This window comes from Pempheris klunzingeri, chromosome 24 (genome assembly GCF_042242105.1).
Source record: "Pempheris klunzingeri isolate RE-2024b chromosome 24, fPemKlu1.hap1, whole genome shotgun sequence".
NCBI lineage: Eukaryota > Metazoa > Chordata > Actinopteri > Acropomatiformes > Pempheridae > Pempheris > Pempheris klunzingeri.
Window position 1 is genome coordinate 5893489 of NC_092035.1, and position 21121 is coordinate 5914609.

Genomic DNA, 21121 nt, shown 5'->3' on the forward strand with positions numbered 1-21121 from the left:
ACAAATCACCAGTGCAGTTTGGCACGGCATCAAATCCAACAGCTGCCAATGTTTTCACACAAATAGGATGAGGATGCTTAATTGCTGCAAACCATTTTCCATTTGAGAGCAGGCGAAAGGGAACGGCACATCTGCCTCCACACTCAGACACACGAAATGTTTTCATATTTAGCAGAATAAAAGACAACTCACAGTCCACGTCGTCAAGACTGAGAAGCAGCACAGACGGGACTCCCGGGCCTGCAACAGGAGGGAATAAGATATTCAGTCGTTTTATGCATGTAACAAGATGCTAATAAGACAAATTAGAAAATTCTATATTTAAGGCTGATTTGCTGACTTATTTCAAGGGATTAAGAGTAGTTTCTTCCAAACATCTTGAGCATTGTGATGCCAGAGTTTCACTGATGACCCTTGACGAGCTAGGTGGACAGTTCAAGAATGCATTACATAACATTTTGTGCACGCAAACACCAAAGCAACATGTCCACTTTCACACCGTTAATGCGCCGAGCAGCCATAAACTAAACTTCTTACATCTGCAATAGAAGAACAAGACACTGCAGAGGTCAAGCCGACAGCAAAACTACACGCTGAAGAGCAGCAGCCATTTGCAGAAACACTGCCAACCGAAGGTAATGCCAACAAAACTGTTTCTATTATACAGATACATAGTGTTCACCCCAGGGATGGTGTCCATTATCAGCCTGTCGTAATGCAGTCAGACAGACTCAATACCATCCATACCCAAGCCAGCGGTGACCAGGCAGCCAGTCCTTTTAATGGTTTAACAGAGACAGTCCAAATTCCAGATGTGCCTAAGAGTATCAGATCAGCTCGTGGCATCCTCATGGAGCAGTATAAGTCATGATAAGCTAACAAATGTCCTTGAATGCCAAAATGAGATTACAGCAATTCTTATTAAGCTCCCACATAAAGAGATCCCAATTTTCAGTGGTGAAGTTTTGTCATATAGACCATTTATCAGAGCCTTTGAGAATAAGACTTGAGCTTAAGACTGACAGTGAAGCAGATAGACTGTATTTTTTGGATCAGTACACAAGCGGCGTTCCCAGAGATCCTGTAAGGAGTTATCTCCACATGAGCCCAGACAGAGGCTATAGGAGAGCTAAAGCTTTGCTAAAGGAACACGATGGAGATGAATTCAAAATTTGCTCTGTTTACATGAAGAAAGCATTGGAGTGGCCTGCAATTAAAGCTGAAGACCAAAAGGCATTACAAATCTTCACAATAAAGTTGCTGTAATGTTATGGAAGAAATGAAATATGCAGAGGAAATCAACTTGTCAGCAAACATGAAGCGAGGCAGACTACCTTGTTAAGTTTTAAGTACGTGAAGATAGTTTCTGACCCAGTGTATGGCGACAATCAGGATAAGCCCACCAGAGCCAAAGAAAAGTTGTCCCTTAAAATGAAATCTAAGCCAGGAAGCAGCTTTGCAACTAGTGTCTCCACTGTTGGGTTTTTCAGCAGGCTGAGACAAGACTACTAACTTTTCTCTGTTGCCTGTGCAGCGACAATCCCACTTTGAAGCATTGTACTTCACTCCAGAAAAAGGTCTGTGTTTTGGCTGTAGACATAGACTTACCTGTTCAGTGTGTGCTAAACAGCATCCTACTGTCCTCCATACTGAACAAATCAAGCAAAGACTTCCAAGATCATGGAACCCTGGGAAATTGTTAACAGCCAGGGTAATGGGCCATATGCAGTGAAGACCCTGGTGGGATGGATAATCAATGGACTTTTTAAGAGGTGGTGAGCTCAGTGGACGCAGTGACTGTTCCCATTCTCCAACAGTAAATAGAATCACTGTTGCAAGGAAAAGCTTATGATTAGTCAGTACAATCACGACTTCAATGAAAAGGCATCAGAGGAAAAGCGTGAGTTGTCACATGAGGATAAAAGGTTCCTCCAAATTGCAAATGATTCGATTTCACTGCTAGATGGACGCTATGTTCTTAACTTGCCCTTCAGGAAGGATGATGTGCAAATGCCAACCAATCGCCACATAGCCATGCAACGTCTCCTGAGCCTTCAAAGAAAGTTTGAGAAATGAAAAGGAAGCAGTGCAGCTGGCATCAGACCTTGGCAAATTGAGTAACAAAGTAGGTTTCCAGCTCACCAAGTGGGTAAGCAACAGCAGAGCTGTGCTGTCAAGCATAAAAGAGGAGGAGAGAGGGAAAGACATCAGGCTGCTGGACCTCGACAGGGACCAGTTGACCATGCCCTTGGACTTCAGTGGAGTGTGGAGGACGACACTTTCAGGTTTGGGATTGTAGTACCTGAAATACCACACACAACGAGGGGAATCTTGTCAATGGTGAGCTCTGTGTTTGATCCACTAGGCATCCTAGCTCCTCTCACTCTTCCAGCCAGACAGCTGTTACAGCAGCTCCGTTAACAGAGCTGTGGATGGGATGAGCCAGTACCTGCAATTCAGTCAAAAACAATGGATTAGTTGGATTCAAGATCTTCCCAAACTAGCGGACTTTAATGTTAGACGCTGTATTAAGCCCAGTGATTTTAGAAAACCAAAGACCTTTCAGCTGCACCATTTTTCTGATGCCAGCGAAACAGGATATGGAGCAGTAAGCTACCTCAGGATGAAAAATGACCTAGGTGAGATGCACGTCTCCTTCATGGTAGGAAAGGCAAGAGTAGCGCCTTTAAAGCAAATGACAATTCCTTGGCTTGAGCTAACTGCTGCAGTGTTGTCTGTTAGAGTAGATAAGATGCTCAAAACTGAGCTACAGCTCCCCCTAGAAAGTTCCCTATTCTGGACTGATAGCCAAGCAGTAATAAAATACATTGCTAGAGAGAGCAAGATTTCACTCATTTGTGGCAAATAGAGTCTGTCATAAGAGAAAATACTGACGTCCAACAGTGGAGATACATTGACAGTAAACACAATCCAGCAGATGATGCATCCAGGGGGCTGAGTGTAAAAAAATTCATGGAAAACAGACGTTGGCTCCATGGCCCAGAGTTTCTGTGGGAGCCCCAGCACACATGGCCAGCAGAAACTAAGAATCATGACTCTACCACAAAATGACCCAGAGGTCAAGGGTTGCACTGTTGTGTGTAACGTTGTGATCCAAGAGGTTTCAAGTCCAACTCAAACTTGTGCATTTCTTCTCAGATTGGACCAGATTACTAAGAGCAGTCGCTTGGTATCAAAGGCCCTGGCTGCTAAAAGGAAATAGCTTGCTTCCATGGTCAACAATACAATCGGTGGTCAATGTATAACTCTAAGATCTTGGCATTGCATAGAAGGCCATCGTATCATACTCTCAGAAGCAAGCATTCCGACGTGAGCATGAAAACTTAACAAAGACACCATCTAGTATTCAAAAAACAAGCTCCATTTACAGGCTGGACCCAGTCTGGACAGATGGGCTGTTGAGAGTAGGAGGAAGGTTGTCTCGGGCAGCCATGTCTGAAACCATCAAGCACCCCATCATCCTTCCCAAATGGTGTCACATGTCTGATCTGTTGCACCGCCACATTCATGAAAGGTATGGTCACTGTGGAAGAAATTATATCCTTTGTCAGCTGCGAAAGAAATATTGGATAATTCATGGAAATAGTGCAGCAAGAAGAGTCATATCAAAGTGTGTTTCCTGCAGAGGGCTTAAAGGCAAAACAGGGGAACAGAAGATGGCCGATTTGCCTCAAGAGAGAACCCTACCAGATCTACCACCTTTGTTGGCATGGATTACTTTGGGCCAATAGAAACAAAAAGAGGAAGAGGTCTAGTGAAAAGTTACGGTGTGCTGTTTACCTGTATGTCTTCCAGAGCTGTTCATTTGGAAATGGCCTGTTGCTTACACACAGACTCCTGTATCCACACCATAAGAAGATTTGTCTGCAGACATGGTCAGGTAAAGCACATCTGGTCAGACAATGGCACCAATCTTGTCAGTGCAGAAAAGGAACTAAGAAAAGCTTTGTCCAGTTTCAACCCCAGTAAAATCCAGGATGCCATGATGGACAAGGGTATAAACTGGAGCTTCAATCCACCGGGAGCATCTCACCATGGCGGAGTGTGGGAGAGATTAATCAGAACAGTAAAGTGGGTTTTGAACTCACTACTGCATCAACAGACAGTCGATGATGAAGGTCTCCACACATTGCTTTGCGAAGTTGAGGCAATCCTTAACAATCATCCAATTACCACCACATCCTCGGACCCTTTTGATCTGGAGCCACTTACCAGGAAGAACAGGTTGGGAACTCAGCAGAAGGAGGTGGTTTGGAGTGAGTTTTCCAGAGCTGACTCCTACGCCAAGCACCAATGGAAGCAAATACAGTACCTAGCTGACCTGTTCTGGAGGAGATGGACGCAGGAATACTTGACATTGATGCAGGAGAGGCAGAAGTGGTCCAAGGTTAAAAGGAGCTTCAGTCCTGGAGACATTGTGGTAGTAGTAGATCCCACCTCCCCCCGGTCTTCATGGCCTCTGGGAAGAATCCTAGAGACAAGGCCTGATTCTAAAGGACTGGTCAGGTCAGTCAAACTTAACAAAAACAGGCATCTTAGAGCGACCAATTACAAAGCTCTGCCTGCTTCTGGAAGAAAGGTGACTTTATTTTTGTGCTACAGTAATAAATGTTGGCTCCTTTTAATATGTAAATGTTAATGCTAAGGCTAACACATTTAGGGGCTGGATGTGTAGGAGCCAGAATCATTGTTTTCCCTTTATTAATTTCTGTTTTTTGAGCCAATGCCATCTAGTGGCCGGAGGATAGGGATAAAGGCGAGGGAGACTGTCAGGAAGGTGTGGCCAACCAAAAAGTGAGTCTTTTGACCTCACAGCCAAGACCTGGACCTGTGCACCAGAGAATCCTGAGTTATCTTTAGCATCCTTATTTAAAATAGCATCTTCGTTTATGAGTTTTGTGGACATTATATTAAGAATAAATAGTGCTTTATTTTGAAACATTCATTTATTTTATTCTTTCTCGGTGGACATTTGTCTTTTGGCGGTGTTGAGTCAGACACTTCTGCTCAGCCACCACAGTGGTTATATAGGCACTGGAATAACCACTACAGGAACATTACACCAATGGGAAGTTGGAGCTGAAGATATTAAGATTCATCCTGAGGGGAACATGAACGTTAATCCATCCAATAGTTGGCAAGATATTTCACTAAAAGACAAAATTGTGAACCTGCAGTAATAGCGGCACTTAAACAAATCTTAAACGTCCACAAATGTATCCACTTGCAAAGTGCAGAGATATTAGGACCTACCAAGGACCTACAGAGGACACCTGGAGGATTTTAGTGTCACTCATCACCTCTCAGGCTCTGCAGACTGCCCGACCTGATTGGTCGAGGTCGTTGGGGTGTACGTGGCCTAAAAAGATTACCTGAAGACAATACTCAGGGCTGCTTCAACTGCTTTTTTCGTGGTACAAAAAAAAAAATAAAAATTCTTCAATGATTACAGTTAATGATTAGTGCCTTAACGAGACAGTCTGGTGTCCTACCGTTATTCGGGTAAGCACAACAATCAATTAAATCAATTTCTTTCTTGCCAGATTGATTTAAATGTATTGAATTGCACATTTCTTTCCTGTCTCTGCCTCCGTCTGACCTTTGCAGTGCAGGATGGCATGCTGTGCGTCGGGGCTGACTTCGGCATCAAAGAACGAACACTCCTTCAGCCCACAGGTGAGGCATCGCCGTGGAAACAGGCCGAGCGTGGACACGCTGTCAGAAGAAGGACACAACATGAGCACAGACACTCGAGTGCAGCACACACAATAAAAGGAGGATGACAGATGTTGGCATACCAATGAATAGAAGGTTCTGAATGCACAGCAGAGCATGTTGTACCTGTATAAATGTCTTTGTTGTGCAGATTCCTCTGTGCTCAGAAAGTATCTGTGTGGAGGAAGCAGAGCAGCTGAAGCAGGACAAGGTCATGGATCCATTACACATCTGCCCTCACTAGTCACTGCATATCGGGGCCGGCCAAGCACAAACACAGATTTATACGGTCATGAACCCTGCGGCTCAAAGCATCTTAAAGGATAGATGTTTTCAAACACGCAATCTGTTTTACTCTCTCCTCAAACAGAATAGAGCAGAATTTATAGTAATTTTACTGAGAATAAAAATAAAATAGAACCATTTTTAAAGAATATGAATGAACACTCAAAACATTTTTTGGAAAATTGCTTTAAGGATAGAAATTCAGCTTGGAGCGAAGGTGCATCTGAGACAAATTATATACTAGGCCCTAAAAAGCTTCATCAGTTTGTTTGAGCAGCTTGTATAAAGCTGAAATATTATTCTTATTATTATCCTTTTAACATATGACAAATTATGTGATTAAGTGCAAATTTGAGGTACTTTACCCAAGTATTGTGTCTGTGCAGAAGGACGTTTAAATATATAAAAATTTGATAACTTTATAAAATGCAACACATTAATGATTAAATTACCCTACATTATGTGAGATAGTTAAAATGTCTTTAAATGAGTCATGAACATCCATCCATCCATCTTCAGCCGCTTATCCGGAGTCGGGTTGCGGGGGCAGCAGTTTCAGCAGAGATGCCCTGACTTCCCCGGCCCTAGTCACCTCCTCCAGCTCGTCCGGTGGGACCCCGAGGCGTTCCCAGGCCAGCCGAGAGACATAGTCCCTCCAGCGTGTCCTGGGTCTTCCCCGGGGCCTCCTTCCAGTGGGACATGCCCAGAACACCTCCCCAGGGAGGCGTCCAGGAGGCATCCGAAACAGATGCCTGAGCCACCTCAGCTGGCTCCGGCATCCGAAACAGATGCCTGAGCAACCTCAGCTGGCTCCTCTCGATGTGGAGGAGCAGCGGCTCTACTACGAGCTCCTCCCGGATGGCCGAGCTCCTCGCCCTATCTCTAAGGGTGCGCCCAGCCACCCTGCGGAGGAAACTCATTTTGGCCGCTTGTATCCGCGATCTCGTTCTTTCGGTTATGACCCAAAGTTCATGACCATAGGTGAGGGTAGGAACGTAGATCGACCGGTAAATCGAGAGCTTTGCCTTCCGGCTCAGCTCCCTCTTCACCACAACGGACCGATACAACGACCGCATCACTGCAGACGGTGCGCCGATCCGCCTGTCGATCTCACGCTCCATCATTCATCTTGCTGATTCTCATCCCAGCCGCAAACCGCCCCAGTGCACACTGGAGGTCTCGGCTCAATGAAGCCAACACGACATCATCCGCAAAAAGCAGAGATGCTATCATGTGGTCCCCAAACCAGACCCCCTCCGGCCCCTGGCTGCGCCTAGAAATTCTGTCCATAAAAATAATGAACAGAACCGGTGACAAAGGGCAGCCCTGCCGGAGTCCAACATGCACCGGGAACAGGTCTGACTTACTGCCAGCAATGCGAACCAGACTCCTACTCCGGTCGTACGGGGACCGGACAGCCCTTAACAAAAGGGCCCCGGACCCCATACTCCCGAAGCACCCCCCACAAGATGCCACGAGGGACACTGTCGCATGCCTTCTCCAAGTACACAAAGCACATGTGGACTGGCTGGGCGAACTCCCATGAACCCTCGAGCACCCGATGGAGAGTGTGGAGCTGGACCAGTGTTCCGGAACAAAACCTGCATTGTTCCTCCTGAATCCAAGGTTCAACTATCAGCCGTATCCTCCTCTCCAGTACCCTAGAATAGACTTTCCCAGGGAGGCTGAGGAGTGTGATCCCTCTATAGTTGGAACACACCCTCCGGTCCCCCTTCTTAAAAAGAGGGACCACCACCCCGGTCTGCCAATCCAGAGGCACTGTCCCCGACCGCCAAGCGATATTACAGAAAGGTGTCAACCAAGACAGTCCCTGCACATCCAGAGACTTGAGGTATTCAGGGCAGATCTCATCCACCCCTGGTGCCCTGCCACCGAGGAGCTTTCTGACCACCTCGGTGACTTCGGCTTGGGTAATGGACGAGTCCACTTCTGAGTCCCCAGCCTCTGCTTCCTCAGCGGTGGGATTGAGGAGATCCTTGAAGTATTCCTTCCACCGCCCAACGACATCCCCAATTGAGGTAAACAGCTCCCCACCCGCACTGTAAACAGTGTTGGTGGAGCACTGCTTCCCCCTCCTGAGACGGTTTGCCAGAATTTCCTGAGGGCCAACCGGTAGTCCTCCTCCATGGCCTCCCCGAACTCCTCCCAGGCCCGAGTTTTTGCCTCTGCTACCGCCCGAGCTGCAGCACGCTTGGCCTGCTGGTACCTGTCAGCTGCCTCAGGAGTTCCACGAGCCAACAAGGCCCGATAGGACTCCTCCTTCAGCTTGACGGCATCCCTTACTTCCGACAGGCACCAGAGACCTTACAACCACAGCTTCGAGCGGCTGTGCTGACAATAGAGGTGGAGAACATGGTCCACTCGGACTCAATGTCTCCAACCTCCCCCGGGATCTGTGAGAAGCTCTCCCGGAGGTAGGAATTGAAGACTGCGGCGACAGCGGGCTCCGCCAGACGTTCCCAGCAGACCCTCACGATACGCTGGGGCCTGCCGAGTCTCTCTGGTTTCCTCCCCTGCCAGCGGATCCAACTCACCACCAGGTGGTGATCAGTTGACAGCTCAGCCCCTCTCTTCACCCGAGTGTCCAAAACACACGGACGGAGTTCGGATGACACAACAACAAAGTCAATCATCGACCTCCAGCCTAGGACGCCCTGGTGCCACGTGCACGGATGGACGCCCTTGTGTTCGAACATGGTGTTCGTTATGAACAATCTATGACTAGCACAGAAGTCCAACAACAGGACACCACTCTGGGAGGAACGGCCTCCCTGATCTGAGCCTCCAGGTCTCACTGTCGCTGACTATATCTAGCCGGTACCTCTCAACCTCCCGCACTAGCTCCGGCTGCTTCCCCCCCAGCGAGGTGACATTCCATGTCCCTACAGCTAGAGGCTGTTTCCGAGGCCCGGGTCGTTGGGGCCCTCTGCCTCGACCGCCACCCGTTCCACATAGCACCCGACCCCTACGACTCCCTCTGCGGAAGGGAGGAAGTCGGACCCACATCGTCCTTTCGGGCTGGGCTGGGCCATACCCGGCGACGCCACAGTCATGTCAGGCGCAATTTACTGCAAGTACTTCTGATACTGTAATCACATGCAGCTACATGCTTACATACTTTTGTTTAAGCAACAGTTTGAATGCAGGACTTTAATATACAGCAGCTTTAATATATAACAGTAGTACATTTGGAAAATGTTAATTTTAGCACGTTTTGTTTGTATCCAACATGAGAAGCAAAACTAAAACTTACATAATCTGGTTGTTTTCATCGTAAGCTACAATTTTTGTCACCTCCCAGTCTCCTGATGTCAAGTATCGAACTTCGTCCTGGTCGCTTCGTAACTGCAAGAGAATCCGTTAGAGATGAAAAACAAAAACCACACTATCCAATACAAATAGGACTTTACATTTTCTGCACTGAGAGGACAAGAATCAGAGGTGGAGAAAGACACAGTACATCAAGGGTAAAGTCACCTTTCTGGTGAACATTGTGATGTGGTGGAAATCTCCCTGACCCCCTTGTTTCACAGGCAGGTTCAGGAAAAACCTGCTCCTGTCCTTGGAGAACAGTGGCTCTTGGCTCTGTGGAGAGAAACTCAGACATTAGAGGTGACGTTGTTCATGAATGGAAGAGATCTGCTGTATTCAGCCTCAATAATGGAACATATATTGCTGTGAGGATAATACTGTATAGAGCTGAAGATGGCAATTTCATTCTATAAGCTGTGCTTATATACACAAACAAGAAAGATTTACCTGTCTGGAAAGCCATGTCTCTGAAGAGTCCTCGTGTCTCTGCATAAAAGAAAAGCCACCTTGTAACATGTGCATGTCTGATAGAAGAGACCCTGCCTGCTCCGAAACACCTTCAGACCAGCGGCTCGTTATCAGCTGATCATGAGTCTGGTGTGTTGGAAGGGTTTTGTGATTTATTAGAAATAAACACCATATATTCCACCTGAATCTTGCATGTTGTCAGTGTACAAATGATTTTAAGATTCAGTCTGGAAACAGATGTTTCTCAGATCGATTTGGGGATTTTTTTCGTGCAGTAAAAGTGTAAATAGTGTTTTCCTATAATATCTGGTGTGTCTGGATTTATATTACTGCTGCATTTGTTGGATTTCACTGCCGTAGATGTTTACAGTTGATGTAATTTTAACCACTTTATATCTACAGCAATGCATTATGGCCTATAAGGATCATTTCATCCTTCAGCTTTTGAGAAAACAAGAAGGGGATGAGATGTAGTGCAGTAAAAGTATTACGTAGCATAACATAGACCAACACAAGTGAAGTACAAGTACTCGGAAAGTGACAAAAGTACACAGAGCACAAATTCAACCACTGGTCACTCATGAGTTCACCCTAATCTCATCATCTCTGACCCTGTCCTCCAATCAGAAACACCCACCTGGAGACAGACTCCTATGGTGGCGTCGCACACCGTCAGCAGTGATGCATTCTGGGGCCGGCTGAGCCAGCGCACCACGAGGTGAGTATTACTGATCCACTTCACCATGGTGACATAGAAATCCCTGCAGAGGAGGCACAGATAGGAGAGTCAGACTGAGGATTTTGAGCCTGTGTGTGTCACGGCTGTATTTATTTATATGTGTGTGTAACCTGAGCCTGAGCTGATCCGGAGGCTGAAGCTCCTGAGTGTGTGTCGCTCCAAACAAGTTGACCACTGACAACCTGACGGTGGGGTTTGTCTGGCCGGCCTGAGAGTGGAAGACAGACAGATAATAATCAAACGTTAAAAAAAAAAAGTGAAATGTCTTGGGTAAAATATATTTTTTCCGCCACAACCCTGCAGGAAACTTAAATCTCCTGTGCACTCTAACGGGCTATTGCAATTTGACGTCTTTCTATCTTCACAAAAAGCGGTGACACTTAATTTTACAGGCACATCATTTCTGAATTTATTCATTTTTCTTTGAGGTTTTTCTGAAAAGAACTGTATGATTTGGTGCCATTCAGAGGGAGAAAATCAATCCGTTTGAAAGAAAACACGCAATTCAAACATGAATCAACTGGAATTAATTATTTCAAGGTAAACCAACTGAACATCCTTCCCCTCGTAGCAATAATTAGTCCCAAGTTATATAGTTTTCAGTTTCAGAAAGTGATTAAGAAACTACAGATGCTTAAATTAAGAAGCCAAAACCAATGTGACCCCACAAAGGCCAGAATCACTGCCACTCTGCTAAGCTACACTAATTAGTATTTAATGGGACTGACTCATCTTTTTTTATCCTTTGTGATTTAAGATTTAACTGCTGTATTATCTATGTGGCTAATGTAGTGTCTGTGACTGACTGGCACCCAGTCCAGGGTCTGTCTCCCAAAGTCAGCTGGGATTGGTTCAGCCCCCCTCACCGCCCTGTAAGGATGTGGATGAATAGATGATTTATGTGGTGTAGAAACTCAGTTACGTTAAGATGTTGCAGCATCAAAATTGATTTTTCAAATACATGACTGGTCATACCAAAGAAATGGCCCAGAAGATGACATAAGACGGAATATTTCTTGAATCTAAATAGTCCAAAACCAACTAAAAACCCAGAGTCCAGATGTGAGAGTGAGGCTGCATGTTGTCTCAACATCCACAGGTGCATTTATTCAGAGTTTACTCTGTTTTTCACGCTGCTTCGAGACTTTTTGCCTGTAAACCCAGTGTTTTCTTGTCTGCTAGAAACTAAATCTCGCTGCCCTCTTGTGCGCACAGAGCAGCAGCGAACCCACTGTGGACTAGAGGAGGTGTGGAGATAAACAGTCGGTCTGTGCAGAGAAAGTACTGACAGCTGCTGCTGGACAGACAGACACAATGGACATCTGTCTGAAACATGATGCATTATTGATGACATGCCGACTAAAACAACAAGCATACACATTAATGTTTGGTTTTGAGCTTGTTGCAGGTTTAAATATCCTTTATTATATAGATCATTGTTTGCATCTATTTTTATAGTTTTCTTCTTGATGAGTTTCATTGTGGAATGAAATCATAAATGCTGTTGTGGATGCTGAACTAAAACATACTAAACAAGAACTGAACCCCTCCAGGTCTGGATCATCGCTTCCCCGACTGCTTCATCTGGTTTTTGTCCCTCATGAAACAGCTGCACCGACACATGTGGAGTCAATACACTTCCACAAGCACAGAAAGACAATAAATGAAGCTGCCCTTTCAATAGCAGGAGAACGATGGTTTAGTTTCTCTTGGGCTGACCTGCCATCCATTATGTGAGCCTGATAATCTACACAGCACCACGTTCAGTAAAAAACACTGAAAATGACCTTGAGTGTGTTTCAGGAAGCAGCTCCTTCAGTCCTGCAACACCACATTTAGTTTTATTCTATATTATCCTGCAAATACAAGACATTCAGGCTATAAAGATACCTTAACTTTTGCTCTGCTTTATCTCTTTATATTTAATCTTTTCAGTTAAACTAAAGGCCACACGGTCACTGTACAGCAGTTAGGTTGTTACGTTGGTTGATTTGTAGGAGAATATGCACCTCGACAGTATAAACCTATAAAGACCGCAGCATTTTTGCGTCATCTTGTTTCCCTGCCTGGTATAGGAGCCCTTTATTATTTCAGCTGCAGGAAAAACAGTTCGAATCAGACAGATTTTCCATTTATTTCAAAATGATTCTGTTTATGCAGAGCCCAGCTGACTACGGACTGTCCTGTTATTGGTGTGTGACTTTACGTCTATTCTCAGGACATTATTATTGTGTTGCTGCTGTTTTGACATGACAAAACAAAGCACATTTGAGAAGCAATGATTAATATATTGATAATTGTTGCTTCAGCTCTATATCGGAGAATTTGTTGGTTTCTGGAGCTTCAGGCAAAAGAAAGGTTGGACATTTAGTTTAGTAAAACACACTAAGCACCAAGACAATTAACTAATCAATTTCTCTTTAACTAGTCTCTTTAAGTAGGGATGGGAATTGCTAAGATTTCATTGATACCAGTGGCTTCATCTCCTCTGCTTATCAGACTGATTCTTGATTATTAATTCCCCCATTGATTCCTAATCAGTTTGTTGTGTGGGGAACAAAGTAGGTTTATAGCATCAATGAAACTGTCTGAATGTCTCCGAGTCTGTGAAGTGTTCATTTCATTTAGATGTTCACCCTGCTGAGCCTGCCCACATGGTGCTAATGCTGTCATAAGATGAGATATTTCCCCTCGATAACGGACGTGCTGCTCGGTGGGGAGGCAGCAGCACTCCTCTGGCAGACACATGACAATCCTGGACTTAGAGCCCATGTTGTAGAAAGATGTTTCAGCACATTGTTGACACAGACACATGAGTCTAGCAGTGAGTCCAGGCTTACCATGGGATATGGGTACTGAAGTCCTTTGGGGTAGGTGTTGCCGGTGAACTGGGGCAGAACCATGTTGGGTACCAGGGAGTCGTTGATGGTGAGGAAGGCCAGTCTCTCCCCGTCGGGGGACCACCAGTGAGCCAAGTGTGAACGCAGGATCTCCTCTGAGAAGACAAACACACAAATAATGAACACCTGAATCACAGCTTCACTCCTTCCTTCCTCCTGTTCTGACTGTTTAATGCTCAGAGGTTTATGCGAGTCTGTGTAGAGTCATGACCTCTGCTGATGATGTAATATGCTGCCCGCTATTTCATTTTTATGTCTTTTTTTATTGATAATGCACTGGTTTTCTGCACCTTTACTTCTGTATTTTGTTGCTTACTTCTTTGCTTTTCTTGTAGGATTCAGACATGAGCTTCTGCAGTCAAATGCACGGCATGTTTAATAAAGTCTAATGAAAACAGACGGTTTGAGGGGAAAAGGGGCTTTCTTCAATACAGGAGCTTTTCTTTCTGTTGATTGCTCATATTATTGGTGAAGTAGGACATAACACTTATTCTGCTCTCTCCGTCAGTGTCAAAACATCAGCCAAATGGTCACAATCTAAAGTAAATGCAAATCCAAAGGAGAAAACAGCTCGCAGTGAATCTGCAAACAGAAATGATTCTATAATGTTCATCTGCCTCGGCCTGTGTTTGTGCTGCTCTGTGCAAACTGCACACACCATCAGCGCATTACTGAATTTGTTTGCACAGCGACTTAATGGATTGTACAGGCTTGTTGTTGATTTTTCATTGCCATCCTGCTTAGTTTGTCTAGTCTGCTCCGCTGCATTTTTAATGCAAAAGACAAATCTGGGAAACAGCTGAACTGAGGTTGCACAGTGTTACTTCAACACAACACTGATCACGCAGCATCTCTCTCTCTCTGCGCCTTCTGCCGTCTGAAAGAAGAGAAATATCCAAACATCTCCAACCTGGAGCTTGAAGCGTCTCGGCAGAAGTTCTAAACTTGTTCAGCATCTTTGATCGAGAGATTAACAGATTCATCGAACAACTACGGCGCAAACAAGTATTTAATCAAACACTTAATCACATCTGCATTTTAATACCGAATAAAAACTGCATAGTTTAGTTGTGGGTTAAATAAATGTGTTCATTCAGAAGCCAAAAGTGATTCGTTAACGCTGCTTTCATGAAGATCACAAAGCACAGCAGCATGTTTCACAAACGATCATCACTGGTAAATCGCAGATATATTTACGGGCTCTACGGCGCTCCTGCACATGTAGTAATTTTGGCATTTGTTTCGCTTAACAGAATATTCCAAAATGAGCGAGCGGAGTGATCTCATCCCATTTGTCACATGTGAGACACCCAGCAGAAGCACAGCGCCGGTGCAGAGCAGAACGTACCTTCATACAGCCAGTCGGCGAGTCCGTTGAAGACAACTCCCTCCATCCCAGAGGAGGTGATTCTCAGAGAGTTGCTCCTCACGTCTGACTGGTAGTAGATGTTGTTCTCAAAGATGTAGATCTGAAGAGAAAGAGCAGATAATGAAGGTATTGACTGCACACTCACACTCGTGCATGATCCCATAGCTTATTTCATCATTTGAGCTCCTTGCTGCTGTTTTTCTGCTCGTCTTTCACTTCCTGCTGTCAAACACACTTCTGCTCGGCCGCTCGGTTTGTTTTTCTTTTTTCCTCTCTGATGAGATTTTGTGTTTTTCATATCAAAACCTCTGGTTTATCTCACCACACTTCAAACCTGTGTGTTTACGCTTCTTCTTCCATCACTGTTTTAATATTTGTATTTGATCAGCCCGGCACATTCACCAATATCCTGAGTTCTCCTGGATTCATTTTCCTCCTGCGTGTAGAGTGTTTTCTTTTTCTGGAGTTATTTATTTTCAGCTCTGTTCTCAATAGCCATTAGTCACACAGCAGCCATTTTTAAAATGAGGAAAACTACACCTGGAGCAAGTGCAGCTCATGCAAATTCTGGCAACAGCAAAATAAAACATTTATTATGAAGGTACCCTGCATTAGCAGTGTGAAAACTGCAAAACTGACTTGCAGAGTGAGTCTCCTTTTATTCAGTGTCTGAATCTTAATTATCCAGTGAAACATAGAAAGTTATCCTCTAAAGGGTGCTGCAAGACAATGAAACAGAAATGCACAATCAAATTGTATAAAATAGAATTAAATTTAATCAAACAAACAAACGCTGCCACACTTAAGGAAAGAGTAAATATGACAAACTGCTAATAAAGAACAAAAACTACAAACTCTAAATAATACCTAGAAAATTCAAAAATTCCTAATCATCCCTCAGGATGCAAATTCCAAATGATTCCATATTGACTTTGCTGATTTATTAGAAGTTTTACCAATCTATCATATAAAATAAGAGCAGCCAGTGGCAGACAGTCACTTAACCCTGATAAGATAACCGTGAAGATGACAGACTCTCATGCTAACAATAGACAGGGCTGGAATAAACTGGGTGTGTTAAACACTGTCTGTATTTTCGTGAGAAGGTTCCTGGAAAGGAAAATGAAGTCAGCCCTCTCTAGGGAATTATTATGCAAAGAGAGTGTGTCATCTCCGCGCTCCTGGCTCATATAACTCTGCAGATGTCCTCGCTCGTGTGGAGAAGCAGCACCCTGAGTGTAATGTAATGTAAACTCCATCACAGCTGGAATTAGGTCAGTGGCAGAGCAGGCTGACAGACTCAGAAACAACAGCTCAGTGTGAACGTAAACACATCCTATACTGTAAAAACTGAAAGAAGAGAAGATAGTTGTCAGCTCAAATCCCTCCGGAGAGACAAGGCAGCGTGAGTTTCTCAAAAAGGCAGCGAGGAGGGAAAAAGATGGAGACATAAACACTCTCAGCCTCACCAGCTGTTGTCCTTGTCTTCCCCAAGATGCATGTTGAAGCACCGCGTTCTGAACCTCTGGAGGGTTCAGCTCCCATACCTCCCTGACACAAACACACACACACAGTATATTAACAACCACAATCTGCCCCTGAATGCCACTGTGTGCATGCATCAGGTGCATCCAAACATACCGAGGTGACAAAAAGGGAAACCCGCTCACCTGGTGTAGATGTTGTAAACGATGTAAGACGCCGTGTAGGAATATCTGTACATCTGCAACGAGAGGCGAACTCATCACATAACGCACACACAGATCCGTTTCTCGTATCTCATCAAGAGAACAATAAGACGCATGAGGACACAAAGTCACTGGAGCAGCTAATAAAATAAGCAAAACACAGAAACTGGGTTTATGTAAACAGACAATAATGCAAAACGATGCAGAGTCCTCAAAAACCAGTGTTCTCCATTCAGTTAAGGCTCAACTTAGATACATTTTCAGATATTCTCATGGCACAAAGGGGTGTTTTTGCTTGAAGTTGTGTGAAATAGAGTTGGTTTTTCAGAGGGATAATGACTCTAAGACTGCATTTAATCTTTCTTACCAGATAAAGAAAACTCCAGCGTTCCCATTTTGTTTCCCCAGAAGTAGTCACACAGTCTGACGGTATCGTATATATCCTGCATCAGCTTGTTGCACCACTGCACGAAAGCTATTTGATACTGAATCAAATATTTGAACACAGCCCGACATATTTATAGAAACTTTGGGCGAAAATTCCCCAAACTTCCATCCTCTCCTTCAACTTGTTTTCCTTGACTGCCAGGTGAACTGTGCTCTACGAGTCCTGCACAGCTGATTTCTCTTCACGCATGGCGGTGCATTAACTGGAAGAAATTCAATTGAGAGCGACTAAAAATCTCAGTTACTTGTACCTCAAGGGGATTTCACGTTGCCCTGGCAACAAATATAACTGGAGAGCAATCAATTAAGCCTTGATATGCAGAAGAGGAGTGGGGTGAAGTGTGCAGGAAATAATGCCGAGGAAATCAATGTTTCTACAGATACAGGAGGCTTTTCTTAAAAAGGTGAACACCTGAATCTTTTTTTCCAAACATGCATCCATCTCAGTCAGCCCCAAACCAAGCTACTGCGTGGATCTAGTAATTATTACAGAGTGGATTGCACGACATGCAGACATCCTCCCCGGTTTCTTTCAGCTGCTGCAGTGTTTCTAAACCGGAGCCTGTTTGCAAACAAATCTAGAAATCAATGAAAAAGCCTCGACTTTGAGAGGAGAAGAAAGCCTCGTGGAGGATGGCTGAATGCTAACACACAGGGAAACACTCCACAGACCAAGAAACTGGAGGATTCACAAAATGGAAATGCACATGAAGCACAAAACCACACAAATAAAGCCTAACAAAGCAGGAAGACAACAAAAGGAGTCCACACCTGTCCAGTGCTTTGTTTCTCACACACACACACCCAGGGAAGCTCTGTGTGAGAGTGTGTGTGTGTGTGTTTCTATCCTTACTGGGACCATGTCTGGTATAAATATCATTAGGATCTGAGGTCCTCATGGCAACCAAAGCCCAGTCCTAATGAGGTACAACATCACTTCTGTGGTCCTGGTAAAGGGTTAGGGGTGAGCTGAGGTCAGGTCAGAACGTAGCAAACTGCTCTTTGGAGAACACAAGAGCATAAATAGGAATAAAAACCAACCCTTTACAAATCCACATGGCCACAGCTTGTGTGTGTGTGAGTGTGCGCATGCAGATGAGTAAATGACAGCACCCTTGGGTGTTGCATGGGAGCACAATGTAACAGATAGCCTGCCAGGCTATAAACAAAAGGCGAGCGGCTGCTAATGTGGAGTATGATCCACAATGTCAATCACAGCACACCAACAGCTTTGTGTTCTCTTATGCGACGATGTTCAGGTGATTTTGATTTATTATTTTGGGGTCGAGGCTGCGTCCTAATGCGAGACTCACCTGTTTGACATCGTAAGCGAAGAGCGCGTACTTCAGGTCTGCAGAGAGCGAGTACTTTGCCACTTTGAAGGCCACCTGGCAAAAAAAAATATATATATATATAAAACGAATGAACAAATGTGCAAGTGAGCAGACATAAATGATGGTAAGTATTAAACTAGCAGGACTGGTTGGCAGCAGAACTATGTGTAGGAAATTACAATAAAAGCAAACAATGATAAATCAACTATATACTTCCTGCAAAGACAAGAAAAACATGAGAGTCTGTTTCTATTTGACAGGTTATGGTTACTCTTTTGTGCCCGCTAACATTTCTCACATTTCCAGCTCTCATCCCATGACAATGACAAAAAAAAAAAAAAAAAAAAAAAAAAAAAAAAAAAAAAAAAATGCAGCAGGCAAAAACTCATCTAGCAACTAAAGGCCAGAAAACCACGAGGGAGCCGCAGCAGGTTTTGACATTTCCGGGAGAGGACGGGGTGGACGGACATTTTACAGACGACATTTCAAAGTGTCACTTTTCAACTCTTGTGCAGTTTAAACACCGTGCCTTAGCTATTTTAACATAATGCCTGAAAGTGTCTCTCTTTCATCCATTATTACAAACATCAAATATTGTTTCTACTGTTCATTTAGCAGTGCTGATGAAGCTGTGCAGCCTGGCAGTGACAGCGTGCAGTTTGGATGCTGCAGCTGGTGGCGATTTCAGTGTTTGGGGGTCAAATCTGAGACTTCCTAAATACAAGGCCACCTCTGCCTTTATGATTTTTGGTTGCATAGTTTGACAGGCTTACCGCAGAGCCTAAAATCCTCATGAAATCCCCTTATGCAACCATTAAAAGTACAAGCTACAACAGCGTGCAACAATTCTGCAAAATTCCTGCAAAACGAAAAGACGAAGGCAGGAATAAAGAAAGGTTTTTATCAAAGAAGGTGCTTTGCAGAGAGGATAAGAATTAAAGACTTGGGGTTTTTTTACAGTGTGAGTGTTATGGAATAGCAGGATTATGATGATGCAATTAGAAAACAGCTAAATTTGCCCTGATTTTGATTGATATTAGCATTCCTGGTTGGATTACACTGAAATCTAAGCATTTCAAAGGATAATACGATGACAAATATTGACATATTTTCATGTTCCTGGAAGAAACGCTGCACATGGTCACAGTAAATGTTAATTTACATGCAATAACAGCAGGAAGACACTAAAAAAAAAAAACACTACTCTAACCTCATATTTCCAACTGAACTGCTCTCTTCCCGGTGATTGTGGAGAGGTGAGGTGAGGTGAGCAGATGTAGCGACCTTACAGCCCAAGCTCACCCACAGTGCAGACAGCTGCGTACACAACCCTCTCAGCAGCATATTATCATATACTGATTCAGTAACAGGATGATGAGGTGCTGCCAGCAGCTCTGACATGTTTCTTGCAGCCTCTGGGGATCCAATCACACCAGCAAGACAAGAAGAGAGCAGCTCTGTCTATTTTTTAAAGAATGGTGTTGAGGACTGGGCAGCAGCAGCGTTAGGAGCTCCACATTTACTATGCGTAGAAGTCTACTGGCTTCTCTATGCAGCCCCTGATAAAAAAATACAAGATAAAAATGTTCTTTTTGGAGCTTTGGGGCCAAAAATAAGTGTCAAAAAGTCAAAAATAAGTGTCTGATTACCCTCTAATTTAAAATCTGAGGAATCTTCAGGAGAGTTGTGTTTTTGCCCCCAAAGTCTCTAAAATGCTAAAATCGTGTTTAAAATATAAAAATGTTGCAGAGTTCGAGCAGATCAGATGGATGCATATGAGCCTTGTGTTATGAGGGTTTGTTTTACTTATTTATATCATATGTTTTATGCACTGTAGTGGAAGCTCAAGCCTGTGTGCACACTATGCAACGCCTGACTGCAAGACAATAACATCTAAGGACTCTACATGCCGATACCATCTGATCTGCTATATTCTAAACAGAAGGGAAAGCAGACGGGATAATGGAGCAGTCAGTATAAATATGAGTGCGTCACTTTTAATTGGTATTTATTCCATTTTAGCACTTGATACAACTCTATAACCTAGAGTAGTGACACAATCACACAGACTCACAAACGTGCTGTTGCTCAGAATGACTTCCGTCTCCTTCAGGGCGAAGTTAAACTTGATGACGTGACCGTCGCGGTTCCTGTAGACCACCTCTGAATCTGAGGGAGAAACACAGCAGGTCATGTAAAAGGTGCACATAAAGAACACACAGTAACTTCTTCATAATGTAGAATGTGTTTTGTTTAGCTTTATTAATGTTTCACTTAAAGACGCCGATGGTTGGATTAAAGCCGTGTTGCTCCCTGTTCAAATAATTCATTCATTTTTTCTTTTTGAACATATTTCAGTGTTGTAGAATTCTCTTAATCTCGAGGGATGTGAGGTCTACCAGTCTCAGTCACGCTGAGGAGAATGAAAGACTTTGTTTAGTTCAGAAAGAAAAGCCCCCCCTTCTGGGGAACAGGCGCTGCTTTCTCTCTTATGTCAGAGGATTTACCTTTAGCATCCACTCCTGCTTTTATCGGACAGAACAAGTCTCTCAGTTGGAGGTGCGAGGAAAAATGAGTCTTCCATTAGGTGACAGCAGTGGGGAGCAGCTGTTCTACGACTATTTTCAACGTTAGATCTTTCTAGAATAGATCTCCGCCACGGGCGAAGATCGACTTCTGCTTTGAGTGACGCTCCAAAGTTATGTTGTTATTGGATATAAAATTAAATGGATGGAGTTAAATAGAGACAAGTTCAAATGGGACGTAAAACAAAATTCACTAAAGTAAAAGACATTCAAAAGTAGCACATTCATAATGTAATT

At 44.0% G+C, this 21121-nt stretch overlaps 1 protein-coding gene across 1 annotated transcript in view; it reads right to left on the minus strand.

The window, feature by feature from the left end:
• LOC139223846 (inactive dipeptidyl peptidase 10-like) overlaps positions 1 to 21121 on the minus strand; it is a 69248-nt gene that overhangs the window by 11830 nt on the left and 36297 nt on the right. Inside the window, exons 4-17 of the mRNA XM_070855850.1 lie at positions 20374 to 20468; positions 18279 to 18353; positions 16501 to 16553; positions 16300 to 16381; positions 14810 to 14930; positions 13402 to 13556; positions 10672 to 10769; positions 10460 to 10583; positions 9802 to 9840; positions 9520 to 9627; positions 9296 to 9387; positions 5863 to 5910; positions 5621 to 5736; positions 193 to 240 (exon numbers count right to left, since the gene is read on the minus strand). Coding sequence (XP_070711951.1) covers positions 193 to 240; positions 5621 to 5736; positions 5863 to 5910; positions 9296 to 9387; positions 9520 to 9627; positions 9802 to 9840; positions 10460 to 10583; positions 10672 to 10769; positions 13402 to 13556; positions 14810 to 14930; positions 16300 to 16381; positions 16501 to 16553; positions 18279 to 18353; positions 20374 to 20468 — 1254 coding nt within the window. The remainder of the gene's footprint in view (positions 1 to 192; positions 241 to 5620; positions 5737 to 5862; positions 5911 to 9295; positions 9388 to 9519; positions 9628 to 9801; positions 9841 to 10459; positions 10584 to 10671; positions 10770 to 13401; positions 13557 to 14809; positions 14931 to 16299; positions 16382 to 16500; positions 16554 to 18278; positions 18354 to 20373; positions 20469 to 21121) is intronic.